The sequence below is a fragment of the Hakea prostrata genome, chromosome 7 (assembly GCF_041222555.1).
Source record: "Hakea prostrata isolate BN-2017 chromosome 7, UWA_Hpros_2, whole genome shotgun sequence".
Classification (NCBI taxonomy): domain Eukaryota; kingdom Viridiplantae; phylum Streptophyta; class Magnoliopsida; order Proteales; family Proteaceae; genus Hakea; species Hakea prostrata.
The window spans coordinates 11,882,967-11,909,571 of record NC_142606.1 but is presented as its reverse complement, the minus strand read 5'-3'; the positions used below and the strand labels follow the sequence as shown (position 1 = coordinate 11,909,571).

At 35.8% G+C, this 26,605-nt stretch overlaps 2 protein-coding genes across 5 annotated transcripts; both read right to left on the bottom strand.

Annotated features, from left to right (window-relative positions):
* Window positions 1–1,293: 1,293 nt before the first annotated feature.
* On the bottom strand, window positions 1,294–5,691 carry LOC149009793 (beta-glucosidase 18-like). Of its 4 annotated transcripts, XM_089163614.1 has the most exons (12): window positions 5,418–5,691; window positions 4,875–4,941; window positions 4,700–4,758; window positions 4,515–4,590; window positions 4,339–4,413; window positions 4,128–4,215; window positions 3,790–4,042; window positions 2,910–3,025; window positions 2,528–2,777; window positions 2,341–2,443; window positions 2,072–2,180; window positions 1,294–1,689 (listed from the first exon to the last, which is right to left on the bottom strand). In XM_089163614.1, the coding sequence occupies exons 1-12, from the start codon at window positions 5,547–5,549 to the stop codon at window positions 1,470–1,472; spliced, it is 1,548 nt and encodes a 515-aa protein (XP_089019740.1). In that variant the 5' UTR covers window positions 5,550–5,691; the 3' UTR covers window positions 1,294–1,469. The 4 variants fall into 4 exon arrangements, with proteins under 4 accessions (XP_089019740.1, XP_089019742.1, XP_089019741.1 ...); XM_089163616.1 differs by lacking the exon at window positions 4,875–4,941 and having other exon boundaries at window positions 4,339–4,424; window positions 5,418–5,506; XM_089163615.1 differs by lacking the exon at window positions 4,875–4,941 and having other exon boundaries at window positions 5,418–5,506.
* Window positions 5,692–14,577: 8,886 nt separating this feature from the next.
* LOC149009792 (beta-glucosidase 18-like) lies at window positions 14,578–20,055 on the bottom strand. The gene is made up of 12 exons (XM_089163771.1): window positions 19,883–20,055; window positions 18,088–18,154; window positions 17,274–17,332; window positions 17,079–17,154; window positions 16,908–16,982; window positions 16,733–16,820; window positions 16,343–16,592; window positions 16,116–16,231; window positions 15,763–16,012; window positions 15,486–15,588; window positions 15,287–15,395; window positions 14,578–15,188 (listed from the first exon to the last, which is right to left on the bottom strand). The coding sequence occupies exons 1-12, from the start codon at window positions 20,003–20,005 to the stop codon at window positions 14,963–14,965; spliced, it is 1,542 nt and encodes a 513-aa protein (XP_089019897.1). The 5' UTR covers window positions 20,006–20,055; the 3' UTR covers window positions 14,578–14,962.
* Window positions 20,056–26,605: the final 6,550 nt, after the last annotated feature.

The window sequence follows — 26,605 nt, the reverse complement described above, 5'->3', positions numbered from 1 at the left end:
TAAATAATATTAATTTGTCTATGATGGATCTAGAAAGCGGAACCCGTTTTTAGGTTTTGCAGTAGGGAGGTGACTGATCATACAGTCACAACTCTCTGCAGGTGACCTTACGTACATGTGCAGCCCTCTGAAGGTGTCCATACGAGTCAGTAAATAGAGGTTAAGCTCTGAACAAGATTGAATTTCCGTTTTTGGTGAAAAACAGAATTTCGAAAATCTAGTGTTAGGAAATTCCTTCTTTTGTTTCTTCATTCGGTGCTGTGTATTACCTTCGGATCTCCTTTGCAAGTAGACTCCGTTGGAGTGCTGCCTTCGGATCTAAGAGTTGTTGTATCTTGGAGGTAAGAATGTCAAGGTCAAACCCAGCAGCATAAAGGGGGCGTTCAAATACCTTAAGGAAAAGTACAGTTCGTACACCTCAACTCACTCTGTGAAAGTTCGTGCTGTTTTTTCCTTTCGCTCATTCTACTACATTCGGGTAAGTGATTCTAACATAAAGAATATTTTATATATTTGTTTCTTCTTGATTCTGTAATTGGTATGTCTGTACTGTGCCTCTGGTCTATTGGTTCTAACAATAACTACTAAATCTACATAACAAAGCCTTGGCAAGATGGAAATCAGAGCCTGTCATAGCTTCCCCTTTTTCTGTCAGTAAAACCCTTCTCCCCTTTCGGCTTCTTTATTCCATCATCACTTGCTAGAAATCCCCTTCACCTTTGTCTCTCCCTCTCGCCGTCGTGGGTTATTCACACCTAGAGTTTGGGAAATTGGGGGATTGAGTCGGGCTTCATTTTGCAAATTTAGAAAATATTAAGCCTTAAAATTTAAAAGTAAAACTCATATTTATATGTCTATCTTTGTGTTTTCTCTCAAAACTATTGAATCTATTTTTGCACACATGGCAAGATCCTACGGCTTGCAATGCAGCCACTGTAACAAATAAAAAACATAAACTCTCCTTCAATGTTTATACACATATCTGACAAGGCAAATCATATACTTCAGTGTCAAGGCGACACAGTACCGTTCATGGTATGCCACAAGAAATTACTTTTGCTCATTTGGCATTTTTTGAGGAACTAGATAGAAAGTGGAGGATAACCTAACTTGATGATTCTTCTACTACATATTCTACAAGGGAGTTTACCTTTAAATACTAACAAGGTAGATTCCCCTACAAATATGGTGCTGAAAGTAAAAGTATGGTTATCCTCTATCCTAGAGGGATGAAACAATGGGCTATTAGCCCAAAAAAAAAATGTATATAATTTCTTAGTTCAACTTTTTCTCTTTTTTTTTGGTAAGACTTAGTTCAACACTTTCATTCAATAGTCAGACTCTTTTACAATAGTACACCTTGCTTTTCTTTTTATCTAAATGGTAAGTTTTCTATTTAAAATGTACTCATTTTCAGAATTCACTAGTATAACAATTATCAAAATAACATAAATAGCACATCTATGTGGTTATGAAGGTAGATGCATTGCACTTCTAAGACTTGCTTTCTGTTTTGATGCCTTCCCTCCATCAAGAAATTGCTTGTACCACATTGCAGATAATTTTGGTGTTCTCTCCAATGTATTATAATCAACATAACAAATTCCAAACCGCAAAGTATATCCATATAGCCATTCAAAATTATCGAGAAGTGACCATATGAAATAACCTCTCACGTCAGCACCATGCCTGGAATTATACACAAACACATATATAGATGGATCAAATCTTCCTCAAGCTATAGTGAATGTGAATCTGTTCATTCCAAGGCTTTAGATGAATGCAAGAAGGTATTTTAAGAAGCATATCAAAACCCTGTAAGAGTTTGTGAATACTAGAATGGTGCAGTGAACCTTCACCACATTATGAAAGGAAAAACTTTATACGAAAACTCTAACTATATAAGTTAAAATTATTAATAAAACTACCAATCCATGAATATCTAGTTCATGTGGGATTAGACCAAGTTTGGCTAATGGGGTTTTGAAATCTAGACAAGGCTGACTCATCTCAAGGAAAATCAAGGAAAGGGGTTGTAATGTGCATCATATAGGTTTTGATAAAATTATACCTCATTGCTGTAGTAAGAGAAGCTAGGTAGCAACTCAAGAACTCTACCCTTGCTGTGTCATTCAAAAAATCCTTCATGGGATCATCTTCACTGCTTGCCTGTGAATATCCTGCATTGAATGTAATACTCTATATCATCTTCTTTTTTTGGGGTAGAAATTATACTCTATATCATCAAACACTTACATATAAGCAAATTCATATACTTCTTAGAAAAGTATCTATAAAAGGAAACGGAACAAAAAAAGTATCAATCTATGAAGCTTATACCATTTTCTGTGATAAATATTGGAGTGTTGTTATATCTTTGTTTGAAGTACATAACGATCTTTTCCATGCCATAAGGAACTACATATAAATCTGGCTTTGCAGTCTGGAAGCAGGAAAAAGTAAACAGATTTATGTCAATAATAACAATAATAATTTCAAAATTACACACTAACTTTTTCTTCCTTACCGTGTTTCCAATAAGAATGCCATCTCTCTCCGCTGTGGTTTGCACAAAGGAATCCCCTTGAGAAGCAGTAAAGTTGCATTCAGAGAAAAAACAGTCTTGTGCATATTTGGTTGTATAATGGTTAATTCCAATGAAATCCAACTTGGTTTTTAATTTTTCCTTATCATCTTCTGAGAATATTGGAAGCCTTGAACCCAATATTTGGCGCATTTCAGGTGGATAATCACCATAGATTATCGGATCCATGAACCTAATTAACACATCAAGGGTATCTATTTTAATGAGAGTGATAAACAAAATTACAATAGCTTCAGATGACAATCAAGGCTAGCTCTTCAGGATAGAGGATCAGGACTAGAATCTGAGTCCCAACCTTCCTTACCATGCACTTTCAAAAGCAAGAGCCCGTTGCACTGCTGAACGATCTGCAGGAATATCTCTGAACGGTACGTACCAAGAAGAGCTCATCACCATTCCAATCATACCAGTTTGATTAACCTTGCAATTTAAGGAAGAAACATTGCAGATCATTATTTGCTTATTTCCAATCACTATTTGCTTAGTTTGAAGAGAGATCTTCCTCACCATAGAGATCTAATTAAACCCATTAGTTAGAAAAAAGAGAATGTTTTAGGGCCTCTTTGGTTACATGAGTTTGGAGATTTCAAATCTATGGAATAGTAATTCATAAAATTAACTGTTTGGTTGTGGAATAAAATTTGTGGATTCATCCTAAAAAATTATTTGGTTGACGTGATTTTTGTGAATGTGCAAATGTTTAGCGCTTTTATAATAGGGGTGAAATCCATGCCCATAAATTTACGGATTCATGTTTTTAGTGTAAAATGATGAATCTCTAGACTTAATGAATCCATTAATTTTCACAACCAAACTAATTTAAATCTCGCAATCATTAATCCAAGGATTTCATGTATAATTAGAGGCTTGGGTTAATGATGACAAGTGGGTCGGGTCACACGTCAACTTTGGTCAAGGGATTCTCTCTTCTCCATAGATATGGAAAACTTATCCCAAAAGAATGAACTTGGAGTCCGGATCTACAACTCATGAGGGTAGAGGTTTGTGCTCTCTTCATAGCTCTCCATCATATATTAAGAGAACAGAGCCTATGGGGAGCCCACTGGAGGTTCCACTTACCATAACTCGATGGTGGACTTCCTCCTAATTTGTGGAGGAGAGGTACAAAGGACACAGAAACTTTTACCCTGAAGGACAGAAGATCGAGAGTCATAAACTTGTACCTGATAACTTTTCCGATAGATGCTGACTGCAGTAGCATGTGATAATATTATATTGTGTGCAGCAAAGTATGGCTCAATAGCTGAATCCCCAGATTGGCAACCATCGGCCGGAGATGAGCAGTGGTTGGGCGGATAAGTTCCAGTACGGTAACCACTACTGGCCACAACATTTGGTTCATTGAATGTGGTCCAGTATTTCACTCTATCTCCAAAAGCTTTGAAACACACTTCTGCGAAATACCCATAATCTTGCCTGCAATTAAACAATTTTCCTGAGAAAAAGAACCTGCTTGTTCATGCCTTGATCAAACCAGAAACTAATTATCAGGAAGACCTACTGTATTTGTGGGCTCAACCATGAGCCGTATCGATCTTCAAGTTCTTGAGGAATATCATAATGGTTCAGTGTAACAAATGGTTCTATTCCTGATTCAATAACACAAGATAACTACAAGTTCACGTAAATCAAATTAACTTTGGGATTAAGATTTTGAGTTTCAGAACAAGGACTATAACTGTAGATATGATCAAATTTAAGAGTTAATTAACCTTTCTGCAGGAGTTCATCAATCAGCTTGTTGTAAAAGTCAATTCCAACAGGATCAACTTCTCCAAATCTTCCCCCTGAGATTGAGCTAGTGCATATGATTTTTAATCTATAGCTTTATACAGAAGTTTTCCTTAACAGATAGCAATAAAAAAGAGGAACTACTGTAGCAACTTACTGGGAAGGATTCTGGACCATGAAATGGAGAATCTATAAGAATTTACACCCAAGGAAGTCATCAACTTCACATCTTCCTGGAAATAATTTATGGTCAAAACCAAGAGATAGAGAGCCTTTTTCTCCTTAAAACTTGTCTGAGATGGGCAGGATAGAATGAAAATCTATTTCCAGTGACTATCTTACCGTATACAGATAGTAGTGATCATCTGCAACATCTCCAGTGCTTCCATCCTTTATTTTCCCTTGAAAATTGAAAAAAATAAAATAAAAACAAACAGGTCTGCATCAGTTTAACATCTTTTTTACCTTACCTTCTAGAGTAACCATCCAGTTTTTTTAATGAAAAACAGAAAAACACCTTGCTGGTGAGTGAATACATCCCAGTTGCAAAGGCTTTTGTTACCTGCTAAGTAGGCACCCTCTATCTGGGAAACAAGATTTGGAAAAAATGAGATCAAGAAAATTCAATATTGACACTGCTCCGGAAAGACAGCAACCACATTTTTTGGTCGTTTTATGAATTTTTAATCCCACAAACAGTAAATACCCCAAATGAAATTCCACTGTAACTGTTTCTGAAAATTGGTTGGATGTTGCAATCAGCAAAACTGATTTGATTTGATTTGATTATTAAGAAATTTAGAATTCCATGATGGAATGCCATTAACACCATCTTATCTACCCAGATGTAGACTAAAACCTATTCCACCAGTTCTAGCTCTCCAGTTCTAAAAGGCAATGATAACTTTTGAAGATGAATTCTATCTCAAGTTCCTAAAGTAATACTACAAAATCTTCATTAATTTGAAGCTTTTGAACTCTGGGCATTAAGATGATAGAAATGATCTATATACTTGCAGTGAAAAGTAAAAACTGAAGAAACCATGTATATATCTATTACCTGATAAGAAGATGTCGCTGTTCCAAAAAGAAAAGAGGAAGGGAACTGGCTGCGATTCAATGCACAGCTAATGACAGACGAGATCAGTTGAAGAAACCCAACAGACACCAGCAAGAAGGTAATCAGCTTCATCTTGCAATGCTTCTATAGGATGAGTTTATAAAGTTTTCACCACATTACACGCCTTTATATATAGATGGAAAGCCTTTGAAAAAAGCTCTCCTTGATTAGACTTTCTGTGAAAAATTGTAGTTTTCAAACCCAATTTTCACGAGTTTAGTAATTTGACATGCATTCAATGGTTTCTTTTTTCACCTCCTCAATTCCCTTTAAGTGTCATAAAGGTGTGAGAGTGACAAGTAAAATATTAAAATTCATATCGTGTGAAAAAAAAAATGGCTACCTTATCCTAATTGATCCTTCTATATTTTTCTTGCATAAATAAATAATGGAACCTTGAACATCCATATGACTGATAATTCTTCAAACTTTCATTGATTATAGATTTGAAGAAACCCTCTCTCAAAAGTTTTATAAAAACTATTCATTCTTATTTTAGCGTGAATTTTGCTAATATAAAAACCTAGCACTAAAGATTTGAATTTGGATTCTTTCCGTCCAAGCTTTCATCCACTCTGTCTATTCATCATCGGATAGATGACGTGTGGATGGAAAGGATGGTAATTGTTTGATGCAAAGGCTGAAAACGAAGTTTGTGTTACAACCATTTCTAAACAGATTAATTTTGTTTCAAGCATTGCATTCAATGATTTGTCATCAATTGAATGGACCAAGAGACTCAGACACAGAAGATCTGATTCCCTACGAATCCTGTAGGTTTTCTTTCTTTGTCTTTCATTCTTTCTTCTTCTTCTTCCTTCTTTTTTTTTCGTTTGTTTGAAAATAACATATTTCATGTGAAATATGAGCTGATTATGGTGTAAACAGTCCAAAAAGGCACTGGGATATTTGTTTTGAGATGGAAAATAATGGCGTTGATGATGTCATTCCAACAATAGCCAGAAGTGTTGGTCGGGCCCACAAATAAATACGTACCAGTATTTGTGGACCTATATATAGCATTGCCCCATCAGTTGTTGGGCCGTCAGCATCACAAAGGATTACTGGGCCGCCCATAAAGTGAGAAAAACCAACCGTCGAGATGTTTGAATATTTGGTGATAGAAACACGGGAGTAGGAAACGGATACCTCTGCTTTTTGAATGGTAGTTATTTTGGCACAATAATATGACACCTGGCGCATAGAAAAATAAACGGTTGGATGGATGGGTATTTTGGTAATTAGAGTTATTAAGCCCAAAAGCTTCCTAGAATTACAAAAACTAACCCCTCATTGAATCAAAATTTACAAAAATAGGGTTGCTGAACCTAACCCCTATTACATGGTTTTCTCATTTCCAGTGAACGAGTTCATCCTCTTTCTCCACCGGGAGGAAGATGAAACTAAAATCTTACCCTTGTTTTGAGTTTTCTTTGTAAGATGTAGAGGTGGGTAATCCTTCCCAAGGAAGCTTCGATCAAAGACGATGATGGTTTCTCAATAAGAAGGCTTCTCCTTCTTCACAATTCTCTCAAAATGCTTTAGGAATCACCTGCAATAGTAAACATAATCAACTATATTTTATTTTCTTGATTCAAAATAATTTGTTTTTGTAGAAGAGAGTGTGTGTGTGTATGTTACAAGCTCCAGACGAGAAAGATGCAATCCTCGTCATTCAAAACAAGCGATGCTTTTTGCAGAAAAAACATGATGAAATTCGAGGGGAGGCTGAGAAGCTAGAACAATTGGGTTTAATTGTGCCAATTGAATGCCCCACCTGGAAGTGGAGAATGTGTACACACTATATGGGCCTCAATAGGGCGTGCTCGAAAGATTACTTCCCATTGTCTAGAAACGACCTCCACATTGATGCAACTACAGCTAATGAAGTGCTCTGCTTGATGGGTGCTTACTCAAGGTACAATCTAATATTGATAAACCCAGATGACGAGAAGCACACTTCATTCATGACTGGCCAAAAAGCCACTACTATTGAGTAATGCCATTTGGGTTAAAGTATGTAGAGCAACTTACTTGAGGGTCATAAACAAATTTTTAGGGAGCAGATTGGGTGAAGCATGGAAATATGTGTGGATGATATGCTCATGAAAAAGCATCACTCGGTCAGAACATGTGGCGGATTGTGCATTCGTTGTATCGTTCGGGAAGAATATTGGGAGGTCCTTGAGGTTACCGAGCATTAAGAGTTAAGGAGGTTGAGGTGAGAAGTGTTTTACAACTAGTGGTAAATCAAATCAAAGGAGAATATGAGGCTAAGAAGAGTCAGATGGCCAAGTATCTATCAATACCGGGCCAATTTTGATCATGTAGTTGTGAAACAAATCCCTCAGAAAGAAAATGAGGAAGTAGAGAAGCTATCTCCATTGGCCTCTGTGAACTTTAAAACACTCGACTTTGCAGTATATATAGAAGTGGTGTTTTGTCTAAGCGTAGAAAAAATTGAGTTGAGGAAAATTGAGCGGGAGGGAAGCTGGATGGACCTGATCCTAGATTCAGTCGGTAAGGATTACCATTTTAGATGACCAATTTATAGGCGATCGTTTAAGTGCCACTGCTAAAATGTGTGGGACCCTCGAAATGCCTAGTATGCACTTGCTGAGGTTCGTGACGGGGATATGTGGAGCTCATATAAGCCGGAGAATGTTGGCATCAAATGATTTTGTGGTTGGGTCTCTATTGGCAACCATGCGGTTGGATGCACTCGAGTATGTGCGAAAATGCAAGCAATGTCAAAATCATGCGCCAGTCCCAAGGGTTCCAACATAACGTTGACTCCCATCTTAAGCCCGCTCTCCTTCGCCATGTGGGTCGAGGCCCAACCTGTAACGACAATTATTGAAAAGCATATGGGTAAATTTTATAAAGGCAAGGTCATCTACCGGTTCGGAATCTGAAGGGTGGTAGTAACAGATATTGGTAGGCAATTTGAGGGAGCAGGATTTGGGACATATGTGGACTTAGATAAGGATATGTATGATGGTTTCTATCACAAGTGTAAGAGCAGCGGAGTGACAAAGTAATAAATTCCCAATTACAACTAGACTACATTAAAGATCAACTTTAAGCCATTATCTATTTGCACTTATAATGGATGACTTAACCAAAGACATTCAAGATGAGGTTCCTTGGCTTATGTTTTTTGCTGATGATATTGTGTTGACAAATGAGACTCTAGTGGGGATTAATACCAAGTTAGAATCATGGAATCATTGAGAGCAGTTTTGGAATGAAAAGGCTTTAAACTAAGTAGAACGAAAATAGAGTATCTAGTTAGTAACTTTAGAGATGATCGGGCAGACAATGACGTGGTGAAACTTGACAATAAGGAGATTCCTCAAAGGGATTGTTTTAGGTGCTTTGGTTCAATTAAAAATAAAAGAGGTGATATAAAGGATTATATTTCTCAAAGAATTAGAATAGGGTCGATGAAGTGGAGAGGTGCTTCTGGGGTCTTGTGTGACTGGCGTATTCTTTTAAAGTTTAATGGAAAAATATGTAGGACCGTCATTCGATCAACTTTGATGTAGGTGTAGAGTGTTGGGCTGTTAAAAAGAATCATGTAGATAAACTCGGTGTAGCAGAAATGAGGATGCTAAGATAGATGAATGGCAAAAGTAGGATGGTTAAGATTGTGAATGATCATATTAGAGTTGGTCTGGGTGTCTCCCATATGTGATAAGCTATGAGAAAGTTGTTTGTGGTGGCACAACCACGTTAAACCGAGGCCTTTAATTGCCCCTATACGTAGAAGTGATATAATGGGCCGTTAGTTAGCCCAAACCAAAACCCGCTCAAACTGAAACCGTTATTTTTCTAATGGTTTGTGTTTGGGCTAGGTGTTTTTCAGCCTGAACCGTTAAGCCCAGCCCGAAACCGCCCCAAACGGCACCGTTGACACCCCTAAGCTGACCCCATTTAGTTGGGAAAAAGGCTTCTTGTTGTACTTATGTTGGAGAAAGAGAATGCAATATAATTGGTGCACGTGGTCCTCAAGTTGGACAAAAGTAAAGTGGTAATTATGTTCTTGGGAGCATTTGGATGACTTGGTGGTAGAAGTTATCATCGGGGGTGATCAAAATGGTCATGTGATGCAATATTAAAGTGATAAGAATGCGTAGATGGAGAATATTGTTTTTGTGCAGAAGTTAAACAGGAGTTGGGGAATAATCAACAAATACTTTTTAGTTCAACCTTTGTTGGTGCACTGCTGGATAGAGAGATGTAATGGAGAAGGTCTGTGTGGCCCTCCTGAAGAAGAAAACAATTCCTAAAGGAGAATTATTGGGAGGAGTAGCTATATGGAGCATATAAAAGTGTATGCTTAGCATAGTTGTCAAGGTGACATGGCCGAGGCGAGATGATGGAGAATAACATAAACGAAGGCCACGCCAAGTAAGAGGACAAGGCGTTGCTAAGGCAATGAGGCAACACCAGAACTACCTGACTGAAAGAATGGCAGGACACCTTGGGGTCACCTACAACTATGACGTGTAGGATATGGTTTTTGGGGAGAAAAGTGTAAGGAATCTATTTTTATATTTCTTTTGCTTTTAATGTAGTTGTCATTAAGGCTTTGAAAGGAAGGTCATTTAGTTATGTTCAAATACAGACATCATAGTTGTCAAATAGATTTGTTTCTAAATAGAATGTTTATTAGATTGTTGTGTAAGGATTTTAAGGTGATCAAGGGGAGAGCCTAATTACATGGCGTTGACTAGGGGTTCTAGATTTTTGTCTCATTCCACAAACTCATAGGAAGTTTGAGGTTTTAGTAGACCTAGGATATGGTGGCGGAGCTTAAAATGTGACTGTTTGGGATCTTTTACTAATGAAGTACTTGAACTTGGAATAGTGGAGCTTTGAGGGGGACATTGATTTAGAGCCAGATGAGATGGGTGGTTGAGCTAAAATCATGGAACAATTCTTCTTGAGGGACTTCCAGGTGGGATAATGGGCTAAAATCATGGGAAAAAATAAGGCTTCTGTTGTGTTTATCTTGCTGCAAACAAAATTGAACAAGGCGAGTGGAGTATTCATCAGCTACTAAGTAGTTCTCTGTTGGATGATTCAGTAGTGGATTTATAGATATAAAAGTGAAAGAGTGGCTGCACTGCTGAAGTGGAAAAAATCCTAAAGGAGAAATGTTGGGCGCTGGAGGTACGTATAGGAGATGGGAATAACGTTTCTTGCATAAGGTGATCAGCTGTGGGGAAACTTGAATTCATATATTAGAGATTTAAGGGCATTGAAGTGTTACCTATTGTAAATTCCAGAGGAGGTAATAGGGCCTTTTGTACCTTATTTAGGTTGAACTCAAATTGGACTGCAGTAAATAAAAAAGGAGGACACCATTTCACTTGAGTGACTTTGGATTGGGATGATGAGCTAAAATAGTGGATGAAATAAGGCTTCGGTTATCTTTATCTTGCAGTGATGGAGGCTGACAAGTGAATGATATAGTACTGGATTTATTGTGGTATAGGTGAAGGTGTGGGCTGCGCTACTGAAGTGGAAAAAAATCCTGAAGGAAAATTTTTGGAAGCAGTAGGTTCATATAGGAGATGGGAATAACAACTCTTCCAAAAGGTGGTCAACTGATGTAGGCAAAATCACTATCATATCTTAGGGATTTTTGGGCAGTGAACTGTTACCTATTGTACATTCCAATGTATGAAGGAGGAGGTATACAGCTTTTTCTACCTTGTCCGGGTCAAAGTCAAATAGGATTGGAGTAAATTACAAAGGAAAACAACATGTTTCTTGAGTGACTTAGGTGTGGGATGATGAGCTGAAATCTTTGAACAGATAAGGCTTTGGCCATGTTTATCTTGCTGGGAAGGAAGCTGAACATAGGAGAGGAGTATTCAACAACTACTTAGCACTTGACCCTTGGGTGCCACTGAAGGGGGGAGGGGGAATCCTAAATGAGAAGTCTTGGGAGCAGTACCTACAACTAAGAGACAGGAATAACATTCATCCGTAAGTTGGGCAGTTGTTCGCAAAATCTACTTCACCTCTTGGTGATTTAAGGCTTTGAACGGTGATTTGTTGAAGACCAAGGTATGGAAGTGGATGTTAAGTGGGCAATTAAAGTAAATTAAGACTTTAATGAATGATTTGGTGGATGTTAATGAATTTAGCTGTAGCAATTTATTCATCAAGCTTTTCTTCGAGAAAATAACTATAATTAGCTCACATGGACCTCAAGTTGGACGGGATGAAAGCTCCAAGACACGATGAAGTGGTGGTGGAATTTCTTTTAGGAGAAAAGATTATCATGGAGGGTGTTTGAAATGGACATGTTAGGGAATATCAAAGAGATGATGAAAGCGTACATGGAGGATATTATTTTGAGGCAAAAAAGCTGTAAGGAATCTTGCTTGCTGTTGCTTTTAATTTAATTATCATAAATAAATGCTCTCCATGGAAAAGATCATTTAATTACCATAAGTGGTGGATATCGTAGTAGCGAAATGGATTCCATCCTGTCTAGGTGGTTTGACATATTGATATGTAAACATACATGGTGATTCTAGGGAAGAGCCTAACCACAACTCTTAAAATATGTGAGGTTATGTACCCTTGTATAAAGGGGCGGAGCTTGGAAGGTGGTTGCGTGACTTCTTTTGCTAACGAAGTTTATTGGACCTCTGAAATGATAGCTAATGGGATGGCTACTTATGTTAGGATTGCTGGTAAAGATACATACGATGACTCGAATAAAAAACACCACTCCTCTACAATGGTTTGGTAATGTTTATCTAGCGGCTTAGGAAGTTATATAGGAGGTGGGCTAGATTAAATGGAGTATGCAAGTGTGCATAAAGGATATTGTTTTGGTAAGAGGAACAAGTTAGGGATCTTGGTTGTAGACGCTGATTTTGCTTTTGATTTATTTTTCAGAAAAACTAGCTTTGAAAAGATGTTTATTTAATTTTTTCTAGGGTGGGCTTCTTTGTATCGAAATTTGTTTGTCTATTTTTTTAACGAGAATGTTCAATAGAATTTCATATTGGAACTACAAGGTGATGTTTGGGGTGTTCCTATAAGACATAACATAGACTATTGATTCTTATATGCCTCATCTCATAGGCTCATATAAACTGTGACGTTAAGTACCCAAAGATAAAGAGGTGGAGGGTAAAAGGAGATTGCTTGGAATCATTTACTAAGGAAGTAGTCGAACAAAGAATGATGGAGTTTGAGGGTGACATTGATTTGATGGAGAATTGGAGACCTAAGTGTTTAGGAAGGTCTGAGGGACGGACAAGGTGAATCGAAATGAAAACACCATTCCTCTAGAGAGACTAAAGAGTTGGATTATGAGATAAAATCATGCTGCAAATAATGCTTTGGCAATGTTTGTCTAATAGAGTGGAAAACCTAATCGGAGGTGGGGAATATTTAACAACTTAGTTGTCCTCCCCTTGTTTGATTCTATACTAAATTGGGAGAAACATAGCTGAAGATGTAGAAGCACTACGTAAAAGAGGAAAAAATCTTAAAGAATAATTCTTGGGAGCAAGATGATACGGAGTTGGAGATGGGAATAGTAGTTCTCACATATTGTGGTCAGCTATAGGAATCATTGTAATCACATCTTAGAGATTAATGACACAAGGGTAATCTATTATAGACCCCAAGGTATAAAGGAGGAGGTGGTAGGACTATATGTATGGGCAATTACAGTGTATACGGATTTAAAGAATGATTTGGTGATAGGATTAAGAGATGTTTAATAGATTGGATAAGGTGGTGGAACTTAAATGGAGATTATTTGGGTTCTTTTACCAATGGAATTTTCGAACAAGGAATAAGGGCCTTTGAGGGTGACACTTCTTTGATTCCAAATGATATGGCTAATTGTATTGGGAAGGTTGGTAAGGATGTACTAGTTGATTCAAAAGGGAACCTCTTGAGGGACCTAGAATGGGGAAAATGGGCTAAAATTTTGGATCATACACTGCTGGATTTAGAGATGCAAATGTGACAATAAGGGCAGCGCTGCTGAAGAGGAAAAAGATTACAAAGAAGTCTTGGGAGCTGTTGCTATAGGTAGGACATAGGAATAACAATTTTTCCATGAAGTGGTCAAACGTGTGCAAACTTGAAATCACATTATTGAGATATAAGGACATTTTTGGGTCATTTGCTGATGACTTCAAAGTATAAAGGAGGCAGTAGGGTTTATTAATGTTAAGTAAGGACTGCTAAGTGAGGCCATGCATAAGCTGAATTACATCACATAGATTGGTTGACTTGGATTTGTGAGCTGGACACTAGTTCGATGCCAAATGAGATGCTTACCTGTATTTTTATGTTTTTTAAGGATGTAGAAGGCAATTTAAAAGGAAAACCACATTCCTCTTGAGAGACTTCGTGGTGAGACGATGAGCTACAATGTTGGATCAAACATGGCTTTGGTTATGTGATACGAATAAAATCTACCAGGCTTATTATCCGGGTTGTAGCTTGGTCCCTTGATAAAACCTTGACAGCTAGGTCGGGGAGTTACCTGTTACCCTATTTAACGAAAGCACTTTGGGAAGATGCCTCTAATAGTGTGAATAAGGGAACGAATCTAGAGGTAAAGGAACCTTCCAGCAAGGAGCCTAATCATGTACACATTAGGCACCCGCTAGGCCTGTCCCGACCTGGTCCCTAATTTTTTTGCCCCCGGCCATGATTCTAGCCCTAATTTTGTCCATGATGCTTGATCTCAATTAATTAGGAACATGGATAAGGATATGGCCAATTAGAGCCAAGTATAGAGTCAATTAAGGTCAAGGCCAAAGACGGCCAATTAGGGATAGGGTTAATCAACGCGGGACAGGGCCAATCAGGACAGGAATGGACTTGGTTTGGCCCTGTAGAGCTTAGGACAGGGTAGAGATGGTTAGTTAGAATATATAAAGCTGGGCTTAGGATTGCAAAAGTCCGGCCCAGCCCGATCCTATAGCAGCCCTAGAAGGGACCTTCACCTACTCTTTTTTTTTTCCGGGAAAAGTATAGGATATGAGGGTATAATGGTGATTTTGATTGATTTATACCAGAATATTTTGGTATTTGAATTTCTTTTAATTTTAGTTGAGGGTATTATGGATATTTCTTCTGTTCATTAACTCTAATGTTACACAATAACAGCCTTCAGAGAGTAGGACCCAAACGTAATTTATGCACTAATATATATGACAGGAGTTGCACCCAATTTAGCTCCAAAATAAGGATCGAAATAAATATAATTTTTAAATAAATAACGTAAAAAAGAGTTTTTTCTAATACAAAACAAGGTCAAAGGACCCATAAAATATAACCAAATGAAATCAAACTAAAGCACAAGTCTTTAAAAAATCCTCTCTGAGGATGTTTGTCATTTTCAACGGGGATCATTGAAAAAGACTAGACCTTTACATACACAAAAATCTTTTCCCTCGACACTAATCTTAATTTACTAAAGAATTCATTTACAAGTTAGGATGGTAAGTGGAGTTGGATGAAACATTCATGTACTTGAGGCTATTGCTTCCATGTAGAAATTGCTTATACCATGAAGCCGATAATTTGGGTATTCTTTCTAACGTCGACCAATCAACGTAATAAAGTCCGAATCGCAAAGTGTATCCATATAGCCATTCAAAATTGTCAATAAGAGACCATACGAAATAACCCCTCACATCAGCTCCTCCATCCCTATAGAAACAAAAATAAAATTCAAATTCAAATTTATGTAGAATATAATTAACAAATTATCTATTTTATTTCTATCAATGAATATTATTAATACACACCTTATGGCTTTAGCTAGAAAGGTTAAGTAATCATTTTGATATCGTACTCTCTCTGTGTCATTGAGCAACTCTTTTACAGAAGCTCCTGGAGGATTTGCTTGTCCAAACCCTGCAAACAAACCAAAGTATTCATGAGAAAACACTTGCATGTTTTTTTATAAAAATAGGGGGGGGGGGGGATTGTATGTTATGTATTCACCATTTTCTGTGATAAAAATGGGAGTATTGTTGTATCGTTCTTTGAGATATAAGACAATCTTCTCGATACCAAATGGAACTACATAGAATCCCGGCAGTGCCATCTGAAAAATAGAAAAAGAAGCTCCAGGTATCAAAAATTTATCTGTATATCATTTTGTTAGACATATGAAGATTTAAGTATATTTCTGAATACGCTTCTAAAGAAACATAACAGGTAATTCAAAAATTTTTTGAACGTAGAGAACCAGAAGTGATGTATTATCAATATTTCTTACTGGCTCTCCGATAAGGACACCATTTCTTTCTGCAGTGAAGAACACAGAAGAATCCCCTTTAGGAGTACCCACATCGCATGGAGAGAACAAACAATCTTTCACATACTTCGTTGTATAATGATTGATACCAATAAAATCTAGCTTATTCTTCAACTTTTCCTTCTCCAATAATGAAAATGAGGGTAACCTAGCTCCCAAAATCATTCGCATTTCAGGAGGATAATCACCAAACATTATAGGATCCAAGAACCTGTAAAAATTAAAAGAAAAAAAAGAGAGATTAATATGTAAATATTCAAAAGAAGCTAATCTTAATTTATAGTGATAACAAGTAATAGATTTTATGAAATTACCAAGCAGTATCAAAAGCAAGAGCCCTTTGAACAGCCAAATGATCTGCTGGAATGTTTCTGAGTGGTTCATACCAAGCTGAATTTAATACAATTCCTATCATCCCACCTTGCTTAGCCTGTTGAGATACACAACTATGTTTTTAAGTTTGTGATTAAAAGGATTATAATATCAAATAATATCATAAACATACATATAAAATGGATAAATTAGTTAATTAATTGCTTACCTGAAATTTCTTTCTATAAATATCTACAGCCGTGGCATGTGATAATATTAAATTGTGTGCAGCAATGTATGGTTCAATTGCTGAATCTCCACCTCTACAAAGGCTAGATTCAGAGCAGTGGTTTGGTGGGAAATCTCCACTAAGGTAACCTAATGTGATTGTCATGTTTGGTTCGTTGAATGTGGTCCAGTATTTCACTCTATCACCATAAGCTTCAAAACATATTGCTGCAAAGTAACCAAAGTCCTGTCTGCACACGCAAGTAAAAATTATAAGTGCACTGCTATGTACAACAGAGGATGTTTTTCCCTTTTTGCCAGGTTTGTATTTTGATATACAAAATAAAGAAATGATTATAAAGTTAGAAAAAAAAAATGACCATAGACTTACTGGATTTGAGAATTCAACCATGATCCATAACGATCCTCAAGTAATTGAGGGATGTCATAGTGGTTCAATGTAACAAATGGTTGTATTCCTGATTCATTAATGGCAAAAGAGAAGGTAAGTTAATAGATTTTAGAACTTGGTGTATTTTCATTGCACCATTAGTGTTGAGTTTTACCTCTGAGCAAGATGGCATCTATAATCTTGTTGTAGAATTCAATTCCCACACGATTGACTCCTCCAAATCTACCCCCTGATGTTGATTTGTTTTAATTAATATCTCAATTTTGATTTACTTTTCTCCACTTATAAGGGTGAGAGAATTTATAAAACAAGTTGAGTTACTCACTTGGTAGGATTCTAGACCAAGAAATTGAGAATCTATAGGCATTCACTCCTAGAGAATGCATCAACTCCACATCTTCCTGTTTTATGATTAAAAACCATTCAAGTTTCATCAGAGACAATGAAGAACACTTTTGTTTGTTTGAGTTTTCAATGAGATAAAGAGATGAAAAGATAATTAACTAAGGAGATTATTTACCATGTAACGATTGTAGTGATCGTCTGCAACATTTCCATTGCCTCCACCAATAATTTTCCCTTAAAAAATATAAAATAATAAAAGAAAAGAACCTCAAATCAGTAATAAATTAGTGGGTCTTATATGAAACTTTAAGGAAAAAAGAATACCACTCAATGTCCATCATCATCCTTGTCTTTGATGTCTACACATACAAAGCACCTTATTTATTCGTAAAATGACTATCTGAACCTTATATAAAGTCTTTCACCCCCCCCCCCCCCCCTTCCCAAAAAAAAAAAAAAACCTTATATTAAGGCAAAAATCTATATAATCAATCAAGAATTATAACTTCATACATCATCTCTGTATGTGTACTTAAGGACCTACTATTTGTGGGACCTACACTTGTTTTTATGACCGGGTGGCAAGAGAGAAGAGATCTTCTATCTTAATGAGTGGAGATTAGTGTTTCTTTGATATTTCTCTACCACATATTAGGAAGCTGTCTGGTGGAAGGCTTATTTTTATTTTTTATATGTTTGTTTTTTCTCAAAACTCAAAGGTGACCCCTTCCCTTCGAATATAGTATCTAGATCATCTCCATCCAACATATGGTCCCATCACCCCACACTCACATAAGAGTTGACCCAGGGCTTGCCCATGTCAGCCAAGACCTACTTGTGTTAATCATATGTTAGCGTGGGGGATTGGGACACGAGCAGATTGGCTAGAAAGGATCTTCATGCCTAAATATGTGATAGAAAAGATATGATAGAAGCACAAATGATCTACAACACAACCAAGCCAGAGAGGGGGGTTAAAATTTATTTACCTGGTATGCGAGTGAATAGATCCCAATTGCTAAGGCCTTTGTTGCCTGCCAAGTAAGCACCCTCAACCTGGAAAACAAACATCAAGTCCTTATCACTTTACTCTTCACTTTGTCTTTTGTGAATGGAATTGAATCTCCCAAAACCCAAAATGTAAAATGTCAAATGAGAGCAACACTAATTGGTAAACATCACTATCACTAGTGACGGGACAAACTAGTACTGCCTACGCAATTTCAGCCCTCATAATCATATCACTATACTTTTACGCAAGATATTTAAAATATTTTCATTTATAATATAAAAACAATAATTATTGGGTTATATTTATAAAATAAAGGATAAAACTTCAAGCAAATGCTTGATGTCGACAGAAGATAGGAATATTCAATGTCGTCATGAAGGTAAAAAACAAAAATGGTTGAAGATTCAATTGGAATCTAACAACTTTTTCTGTGGGAATAATTAAAAAGGAGGACCCAGTGGAATATTCAACAATTTTTTTCTATTATAAAACTGATGTTATCATTTAATCAAAATATTTTACATCCAAACCTCTCTATTATAAAACTAGGGTTATCATTTAATTGCTTATCCCAAAAATAAAAAAAATTATCGTGCCTATCAATTATAAATTTAATCGAACCATTAAGACTCATGCCTCTATATTTTTTTTAAATAATAACAAGCTTAAGAATGGTCAAATATATGTCTATTCTTTGAGTTTGTAAATTATTATATTTAGAGCATTTTGAAATTTTTTTATTTTATTTTCAAATAGTTATTTCAAATTATGCACAAGAATAATCATAATATCAAAAATTTAATGGATGTATATATAATAGTTTATAAACCCAAAGAATCTAATATAATTTATTTTTTTATACAATCATGGTTGTATAACTACCTTATATCCGAGAGACAGTTGTATAACTACCTTTTTTTCTTCTAGTAAACCTGCATAACTACTTTAAAGTATTAATAAATGAATTTTTGAATTTAAATATTCTTTTTACTTTATAAAACCAAAAAAGTTCATTAAAATATATTGCATTAATAAGAAAATTACATAGTAAATAAATAATTTAGTCCTTATTTGATGTTTTGTTTGGAACAAACAATTTTGTTTTACGTAATATACCATCAAGTAGAGTTGAACCCACCAGCCTCTTTATGAAGAAGTTTTGATCTTACCACTCAAGCAACCTTGGAATAATATCTTTATTTGATTTTGTCTCCAATAAAGTTTGCTTGTAACAAGAAAAAGTTAAAAGATAAGGAAATTTTCCATATCCTCAACCTACCACTTAAGAATCTACTTTGATTAAATCTCGATTTAAAATTTATGCAAAAGGAAACTACATACTGAAAATATGATATCTATAATTCTTTTCCTTACAGGTTTAGAAGAGCTACTTGACTTGTTCAATGAATGTTTAGTTGTTGGAGAATTGATCAAGGTAGGTTAAAGTCTTTTCTTGAAAATAAAGACAACGTTGCGTACATCTGATCCTTCCTGAACTTTGTTAAACAAGAAGCATCATACAAATGACTCATGCATAAAGCAGACACACACTTCCAAGAGGAAGAAGAAGAATGTTTGATTAAAAACCAAAGCAAGTTATCTCAAACCCAGACATGAGAAAGTTTAGAGAGCAGTTTGAGAAGATTTCTGGGAATAGTTTAATTTACCATATACTATGAGAACTTAAAAGACCCAGAAATGGAAAATTTCTGTAACTCTTATATATAGATTTTTCTGGTTTTTCCTGAACAGAAGCTCTTGTATATATTTACCTGATAGGCAGAAGTAGCAGTCCCAAAAAGAAAAGTTGCAGGAAACTGTCTCCGATCCACCAGACAACTGATCAGTGGAATCAGTTGAAGATAGCAGAGAGATACCAACACTTCTCTCTTCATCTTCTGATCCCTTCAGGCTTTCTGTTACTCTTGCTTTGGTGGGTGGGAGCTTATATAGAAAACAAAAGATGCAAGGTGACCTCAAAGTCTAATCATATTGACCCCACCCACTCCAACAAAATACGAAGAACTGATAAGAGTTCTGTTGATGTATCCCATGGCAGAAGCTGTGGGCCTGTAGCATTTACTTACCATTCTTTGGGAGGCAATACAAATCTATTAAATTATAGAGGATTTCACCTGAATCAGCTCGATCTGACCCCTTTGTCATTATTTAGTAGCTGAAATTGGAGGCATTCACAGATACTCAAATTCATCTTTGCTGTGCCATTTTTTTTTACCTTTTTATCATTAGTATAGTAGCTGAAATTGAGGCATTTGTAGAGACTCAAATTCATCTTTACTGGGCTATTTTTTTTTTCTTTTCTGAATCTGGTTTGAGTATATACAAGAGTATAGATCATCAGGTCATTTTCTCTCATTGCTTTAACGAAACAAATACTGACAGCTGAGTGACTAGCTTCTTCAGCACCTTCCGCACAAGTTTTCTTGTAGCTAGCTCATCTTTTTATATGTCACTTTCAACTTTTTTTTTTATTTTTTATATATTTTTAAGATTTCTCCATTTATTTTAGTTGAAGAGAGAAGAAATATATTGATAATAAGATTGGGGGTCTTATTAAAAAAAAATAAAGCAAAAGCACACGTACAAGGCAACATTTTGTGTGATTCACTCAAAGGTTACAATCACGACCGAGTAGATACGGTGCTTTCACCATGAAGAAGAAATTATCAGAATTACAACATAATCATTTTTGGATTTTGCTAGGCTAGTGCCATTGACATGGTGATGCCTAACGTTAGATGGTTGCCACCTAGTTTTCATTTAATCTCAACTACTCAAAACATGATTCACTTCGGTTTTTTTTTTTTTTTAAATTAATTTTTTTTTTTTCCTTTTTCCCAATTAAGTTAGTTATATGTGTCCATAGTGTTTTGAATGGCCTAAATTTAACGAAGATTAGGTAGCGATCATCCAACATTGGACACCACATACACAAGCACATTAGTGGTATTAACCTAGTAGGATACTCAGCCCTGTTAAGAGATTATGAATAGTTACATGTAAAAAAAAAGTAATACTTTAAGGAAAATTAATCAAAATACCCCCAAAACAACAACACAGTACCTCCAAACAGTTTGGAGACAACACCTAGTCATCTTGAAGAACCTGAACTTATGAACAAAACCCATTCCTACTTGGCAATCGTCATTATCAAGAAATGGTCATGGGAGTGCATTTAGGCCCCAAAACATTTAAAAATGCTAAAAATTAGTCTTTCCCACAACAAGTCTCTGTTCTCTTTTTTTTAAGTATAATTAATTGATTGAGAGAGATGCAAACAAGATAAGGTTTCCTTCCTTGAGTTCTCTTTTCTTTCTTTTTCTTTTTTTTTGGGTGCCTGTGTGGGTGGGTGGGGGAATGTTAATGAAGTCTCATGGGCAAGTTTATGCTCACCTTTGCTCCATCCTTAGATGGTAGCTGTTACATATAATTTGAAAATAAGGCATGATTTTGCCCTTAACCTGAAGAGGATTCAAACCATTTCCTTCCTTTTGTTATATAAGGATCTAAAAATGCCACCAACAAACAAGATCTACAAGTGCTAACAGGAAGCATGGTTAGATGCACCAAAAGTTCAAAAAGAGAAAGGAATGGTTGGGCTTTGGAATCATGGTCACGGCTAACCAGTGGAATTAGTTGAAGATACCAAGCAGAAAAGTTGCAGGAAACTGGCTCCAATCCACCACACAGCTGACTAGCTGAGCAGTGGAACTAGTTGAAGATACCAAACAGGTACCAACGCTTCTCTCTTCATCTTCTAATCCGAAATATCCCCTTTCCAGCTTTCTGTTTCTTTTGCTTTGGTGGGATGGAATAAGGAATTTTATATAGAAAACAAAAGATTCATGACTGAGAAATCAAATCAATAGTGTCCCACCCATCATCAATAAAATACTGATAACTGATTGAACCTGTTGGCTGTAACTGTGGCATTTAGTTACCTACTATTCTTAAAACTCATCATCTATAATTCTCTGAGAGGCAATTCAAATCTATTAAATGATAAGAGGATTTCACCAGAATCAGCTATACATGACCCCTTTGTCATTAGTAGCTATATTTTTCTCTGGGTCCTCTGGGTCTTCTGGGTCTGGTTTTGAATTTTACGTTAGTAGCTGATATAAAGCACTTGCATATTGAGTGCTGCAAATTCAAAAACTATTTTGATTGAGAGTGACAATCTTCTAGTGATGTCTCTTCTCAATGGTGACAATACTAATATCATTCAAGAATGTAGACCAGTTCCTTTTCTCTCATTGCTTGTAGGAAACAAATGCCCTAAATGCAGCTGGCTTCTTCAGGACTTTTGCACACAAATTACGTATTATTGTAGCTCTTCTTTTGATGTGACTTTCGTTATTTTTTTCTTTACATTTCTTCATTTTATTTTAATTAAAGAAAGAATTATATATGATTTCTTTGGTCTTGTTAGAAAAACAAAGCAAAAGCTCACATAAAAGACAACAGTGTTTACGTAACTCACCCAAACCCTAAGTTCATGGTCAAAAGTATATGCACAGTGCTTTCGCTATGAGGAAGAAGATGAATAGAACTATAATCTAACTATTTGTCTACCCAAGAGGCTATGAATAATTACAAATGAAAAACTTTACTTCAAGAGGAAATTATCAAAAAGACCTTGTATCCAAAACCTACACAATCCCTCTAAAATATTTAGAGCAGAGAACTAGAATATTAAAAGTGCTAACAACAAGCTTTTTTTTTTTCCAGTAACCAAACAACAAAGCATGATTAAATCTACCAAAAGTTCAAGAAAAAGAAGGAATTATTGGTGTTTGAAATCTGACTGTGAAGAAGTGGTTCTCCAAATTAATGATATTATTGATCCATTGGTGGAGACTGAAGTCATCTTCTAGAATATTTTCAAAAGCTAAGGCTATCCTTTGATTCTATCATTTTCAGATTTATTTTTTTTTTTTTTTTTGTAAGAGTGCCAACAAAGTATCTGACTTCTTATCTAGGTTGTTTTTTTTATAGGTTTCTCAAAGTTTGATCATCATCATCTTACTTTTTAAATCTTTATAATTCAAGATGCGTTTCTAAGAGTACCAACGAAATTTCTGACTCCTTATCTAGTTTGTCCTTTTGGAAAGAGTTTCTCAAACTTTGATCGTCATTCAACTCTTAGCTTTGAATCTTAATGTCAATATTTGTATTTCATTTTTCTCAATAAATTTATCTCTTACATGTACAAAAAGAAAAATGGTTGGTGTCAATAGATGCATTAGATATGTAGTTTATGTTGGGTAGTGATTTTGTGCAATTAATGTGTAACACTGAGCTGTCTAAGATTGGAATTCAAAGTGGTGGTCGAGCCCATTATGCTTCTTCTTTTTTATTACAATCGATGTAGTTCAAAAGTGTAAAAATAAAAATATATATATAAAATATAAAAAGAGTAGTCAAGATTTGATATGGACCACAACTTTTGATCCTCACCATTCGCAACACATTTATGTCAAGGTCTTCCTTTATTGGTTTTGAACAATAATTGCTTGGGATTCCCATCAAATGACAAAAATGTTTACATCACTGATGCAATCAATTAGGAAATAATTTCCATACATAAGGGGGTGTGATTCATTCCGGTTTCCAACTATGATAAGGAAGTATCTCCTATGGAATTTTTTTATATTTTCAAATCTCCTATTGGAGTTGGGACTTGGGATCATCTTTTTTTCTCATATTTCTTTACCATATCTTAGGAGAAGTTTCCTTTGAATTCTAGATTTTACTTGGATAGTTGATTTGACGTGGTGGTGTTTATGGTGCCTACCGTTGGATACACGACATGTAGATTTTATAAAATCTCAGCCGCTGAAACGCCACGTGCACATATAATCAACTTACGTGAGAAAACCAATTTTTCTTTAAAAATAATCAAACCATATTTGATAAGCTAGGATTTAATAGCATCCACATGGTGCATATCCAATGGTGAACGCCATAGGTACCACCACATCAGAGGCACTATTCAAGCAAAATCCCTGAATTTTGACAGAATGAATCATAGATGGAACCTTAGTGGACACTTTTTTTTTTCTTTCGGGGGTGGGGGGAGCACAGACCTCTATTCCCCATTATCCGAACTAATCTCTCATGTCCTTATTACTTAATTTAAAATTAAAACTCAATAAAAGTACAAGGAAATCAATTTTAAAGTGTATTAAAAATACAAATATCCAACCTAGAAGGGGGAGTGTACAAATGAAGACAGCATGGGCGGCTGTTGCCACAAAGGAAGGCAGAGTGTGCATGCTTTGGCACAATGTGAGGAGTTGGTGCTCAAAATCACACCAACGCTTTTGGTTTATTGCATGGTTAGCTGCACTTGGGAGGCTGCATATATAGCAAAGGACAAATTATTGGCGTGTGGGGTGCTTGGAGAAGCTAATCTACATGTGGATTGTGTTCTCTTTTCATGCCCATTTACATGGCTGATTTGAAACAATATTTTACAAATAAATGGGTACAAACGAAACCAATTAAACACTTGGGACAGAGGAGCTCAACTGGGTAGTCATGCACTTCACTGGGAGAACAATAATGAATTAAAGTTCGATGCTTCAACTTTGTGGAGCAATGAATCGGCAAGGAAGCCGGAATTTAACATTGGGAGGTTCATATAAGACTTAAGAATTTTCTATCCATTATCATTAAAAATTTCTCTAATTGGGGCAAGTACAATATTTTACATTATGGAAAGAAGGTCAAATAAAAATTTTCAAAATGTAGAGAAGGAAATTTCAAAAACTTGGAAGGAAAGGGTTGATATTTGAAACATTGCAAAAAGACTACAGAATAAATTTTTAAAAATTTGAAAATGAAAATGTAAATTTTGTAAAATTCGGGGGGTGCATGGCGCCCTAGCCCCAATATGGGTCCGTGCACACATGTGTCGGAAAAAAATTATATGTTGTGCACATCTCCCTGCTGTGCACAGCAATTGGCACCACAATTTGAGTGGTGGCATATTCTTAATAAATGGCTCAGATTAAAAGTCAGGGATTTTAAGTGAAAGTGATCCATCTTATGATCCGTTTTAACAAAAAAATAACCCATTTTGAGACCCGGTTCTAAATATGGTTGCTAAGGATTTTTTTTTCCATTTTTCTCCCGTCGTGTTCCCGCGATTTCAACTCCATATTCTTCCCTCTAGTTCTTCCATCGATCTTCTTTCCCTCTCATTGTTGTTCTTCCATGGTGTCTCTCTTCCACAAATCTCTTGCTTTCTTCTTCATTGATGTTCTTTCTTATTTGAGAACCCCCTAATTCTTGAATACATTCTCAAGCAGCAAACGCACCTCCCTCGAAAACAACACAAATCAAAAGCAAGAACTGGTGGATTTTGCAGATTTTTTTGTTCTTGTTATTGCCATTCTTCTTATTTTATTTATTTATTGTGCCTTTTTTTTTTTTTTTTTAACTTGAAATCATCAAGATCTAATCCTCCCAATCCTATATTTCTGGTCTTTTTGTCCATATTTTTGGCCAACACCATACTCTGTGAATAACTCAGTATCAAGCATGTTCTGAAAAAATTAAAACCATCATCAGTAAAATTGGAATGAAACCGGAAAGAGTTTTGGAAATAAGAGTTTGAAATCAGTATTCAAAATCAATGTTTGAAATCATGAGGCCATATTTAGTCAATGCATTTTTGTTAATCTTTTTTCAGACAAGCAGGCCCATAAGGAGTATTTAACTCACGAACTCTTAATTGTGAGATGTTGGTCCTTTGGTTTAATCATTTCATTATTGCTGATCTGTATCAACCTTTGTTTTTTTTTCTGTAGTGATTTGCGCCCCAATTTGTTTCTGTTCTAGTCTCTAGCCTGGCTTTTAACAGTGGATGATTGATGTCCACAGGTCCGCAATCAACAGTTTAATGTTTGTTACTACCTGCTTGATGTTCCACACTTCCACATCATTGTTTTGGTTTGGAATAATAAAACTGTTATCTTGCCAGTTATATTTGTGATTTATTTTGGATCCTTGGAACTTTTATACTTGTCTGCATGCCTCTCAAAAGTCCACAAAGGAGGGTGGCTTTCTCTTATTCTATAATAAATGGTAATTTTTTTCAGAGTTTGAAATCATATCGTATCATCAGTAAAAATGATATTTAACTTGAAAATAAGTAAATAAACAGGACCAGTGTGAGAGAAAAGGGAATGAAATAGGAAATTAGTGTTCCTATATCATCAAGGGACAGGAATAAGCAAGAATTTACAATTCCCTCCACTCACCTCCCCAACCCTAAACCCACAAAAAATGTGAAAAACAAAAGAGAAAGAAGGAACAAACACCCTAAAGCCCCAAAATTGATATGTTAATCAGCTTAGAAATTAAAGCATAATAATATTTATCTGTTGTTCAAAATGTTTCTAACTTGTTTCTTTTGGGTACATAAAAATGTTTCTAACTTGATTTTATTTTTTTATGTGTATTAT